Source organism: Emiliania huxleyi (assembly GCF_000372725.1).
Source record: "Emiliania huxleyi CCMP1516 chromosome Unknown EMIHUscaffold_1368, whole genome shotgun sequence".
Taxonomy (NCBI): Eukaryota; Haptophyta; order Isochrysidales; family Noelaerhabdaceae; genus Emiliania; species Emiliania huxleyi.
This window is the reverse complement of record NW_005201225.1, coordinates 1-2,331: the sequence shown is the minus strand read 5'-3', so window position 1 is coordinate 2,331 and position 2,331 is coordinate 1. Positions and strand designations below refer to the sequence as shown.

At 68.0% G+C, this 2,331-nt stretch overlaps 1 protein-coding gene across 1 annotated transcript; it reads left to right on the top strand.

Annotated features, from left to right (window-relative positions):
- Positions 1-977: 977 nt before the first annotated feature.
- On the top strand, positions 978-2,112 carry EMIHUDRAFT_122601 (hypothetical protein; the record flags this gene model as incomplete). The annotated part of the gene is made up of 2 exons (XM_005788272.1): positions 978-1,127; positions 1,675-2,112. Coding segments are annotated over 2 exons (588 nt in total), but the record flags the coding sequence as incomplete, so codon positions are not given.
- Positions 2,113-2,331: the final 219 nt, after the last annotated feature.

Here is a 2,331-nt window from a genome sequence, read left to right as displayed (position 1 = left end):
CATGGCGACGCTGACGGCGGCGGCACTCGTGGCGGTGACACTCGTGGCCGCGGCGGCGCCTGGGCAGCAGAGAGAGCTGTCGCTGCAGTGCTGGCGGCAGCTGGCGGCGGCGGCTGGTGGCGGCGGCTGGCGGCGACATTGCTGGCGGCAGCCATGCGGGGGCGGCGCTGCTGTGGCGGCGAGGGGGCGGCGTTGCAGCGCCCTGCCGCAGCAGGCCCGCCCGGATAGCACTGGCAGTCTGCCGGCGCGGCCGGCGCATTCGAATGCGCCCGCCGCGCCGGCAGACTGTTGGATGGCCACAGTCGCGAACGTGGGTGAAGTCGTGCGGCGCAGAGACCAGCTCATTCGCCGTCGCCGGTCCCTCGATCACGGGCGCCGTCGCCGGTTGACCCGCGTCCATGGGCGGATTCAGCAGGCCTGCAGCCCTCCAGCCCTCTAAACCCCTCCGACCCCTCTAACCCTCTCGTGGCGGGCACTCTCGGAAGCTCCGCGCCATTCTTTTTTTGCGACCCCTCCCGGAGGCCCTTCCGACCCCTCTCGAGCCCTCCCGCCACGAAGATCCTCCCTTTGTCCGACCGTCCCTCCGAGCCCACCCGGCGCCCGAGCCCTCTTGCCTATCACCCGAGCTCGGGGGGGCGGCGAGCCCTCCTGGACCCCACCACCCCTCCCGCCTCGCCCAGCCCTCCTGACCCCTCTCCCTCCCGGAATCCCGGTGGACCGCTCCACCCTCCCAGCGCGCTAGCCCTATGGGACCCTGTGGAGCCCTCCCGACGCCGATCCGACGGGGACCCCTCCAGCCCTGTGGGCTGGCGAGCCCTCCGGTCGGAGGGGTGGAAGCGGGAGGGCTCGAGGACGGACCTCTCTCGCTCCGGGAGGGTGGAGGGGTGGAGGGTGGAGGGGTGGAGGGGTGGTTGAGCCCTCTAGCTCTATCGATATAGCCCTACCCCTCCCGCCGTTTTAGGGCTTGCTGACCCGCTATGTCTCGCGCCGCTCCGCTCGTGGCCGCCGCCTCCCCTGTCAATCCCGCCGCCTCCCCTGTCATCCCGCCGCCCGCACCACCGCCGCCACCGCCTCGCGCCTCGCCGCCGCCGCCACCGACCGCCCTCCCGCCTGCGCCGCTGAGCGCGGTGCAGGGGGCGAGCCCCCGCTGCGCAGCCTCACCGCAGTGCACTGCGCTCTCCGCGCCCCTGACGATTAGTGAGGAGGTGTTGCACAGCATGGAGCTCGGCGGGCGTTTAGCGAGCCCCTCAGCTAGAGTGAAATGCTCCCGCGCGAGTATGTTTGCCGCAGGCTGGCCAGATCGGACGCGTGGAGGGAGTCTAGGATGGGGAGAGAGGGAGGGGTAGAGGATTGGTTGGTGAACAGTCTGTCTGTGTCTAGGTTAGAGAGCAAAAGGGATAGAGGGAAGAAGGGAGGGAGGGGCGTTTCGTTCTAAATTGATGAGAGGACTAGCACTTCACCGCCCGCACACTGCCGCCCATCCCTCCAGAAACGGGCTTCTTGGGTGGAAAGAGATGCCACCGGCGGCTTGTCCGGTTACTCAAAACGGTCTGGTTTTCAACACATTGCATGTCAATGCACATGTCTCGCAAGCGTGCGCGATCGTCGGCCGCCGACTCCTCCGCGTCGACGCGTGACAGACCCGTGCACGTCGGAGCCGGGCTCCTTCCGCAGCGCCCGGAGGTCATTCAAAAGTTCCGTGACGGCGACCTCTGCGACGTCGAGCTTCAGCCAGCCTACGGGCCAGCCGTGCGGGCACACAGAATCATCCTGGTCGGAGTGAGCCAATACTTTAAGGCGCTCTTCTCGGGCACGTGGTCGGGAAGCGGTTCGCACGATCTCTCTGCCCTCTCTCCCGCTTGCCTCCACGCCTGCCTCGAGTTTGCGTACACCGGCGAGGCGGAGGTGGCGGATGAGGCGGCGCTTTCCGAGTTGGTTGAGGGCGCATCGTACTTGCAGATGGACGAGCTACTGGTCTCAGCGTCGGAGGCGTACGAGGCGCGCCTCTCCGCAAAAAACGCCCTCGCCGTCTGGCAGCTTGCAGAGGCGATCGGGCGGCTGCCGCGGCTCGCAGAGGCGTCAGCCTGGGTGGCGAGAGTAAACTTTGGCGAGGTCGCGAGCGACGAGGCATGGGCGTCGGCGCCAGCGTGGAATCGTCGCTTCCCTGCTGGAAGGACAATGGCTCCACCCCAACCAAGGAGGAAGTTGTACCCGCCCCGGCCTTGGCCTTGGGTGAAAACCGCTCCAAACCTCCCCGCTCAACCAAGAAACGGAAGGTGTGCGGGAACCTTCCTGGCCAAGGGGGGGCCGGGTTTGGCCTTTGCCTGGCCC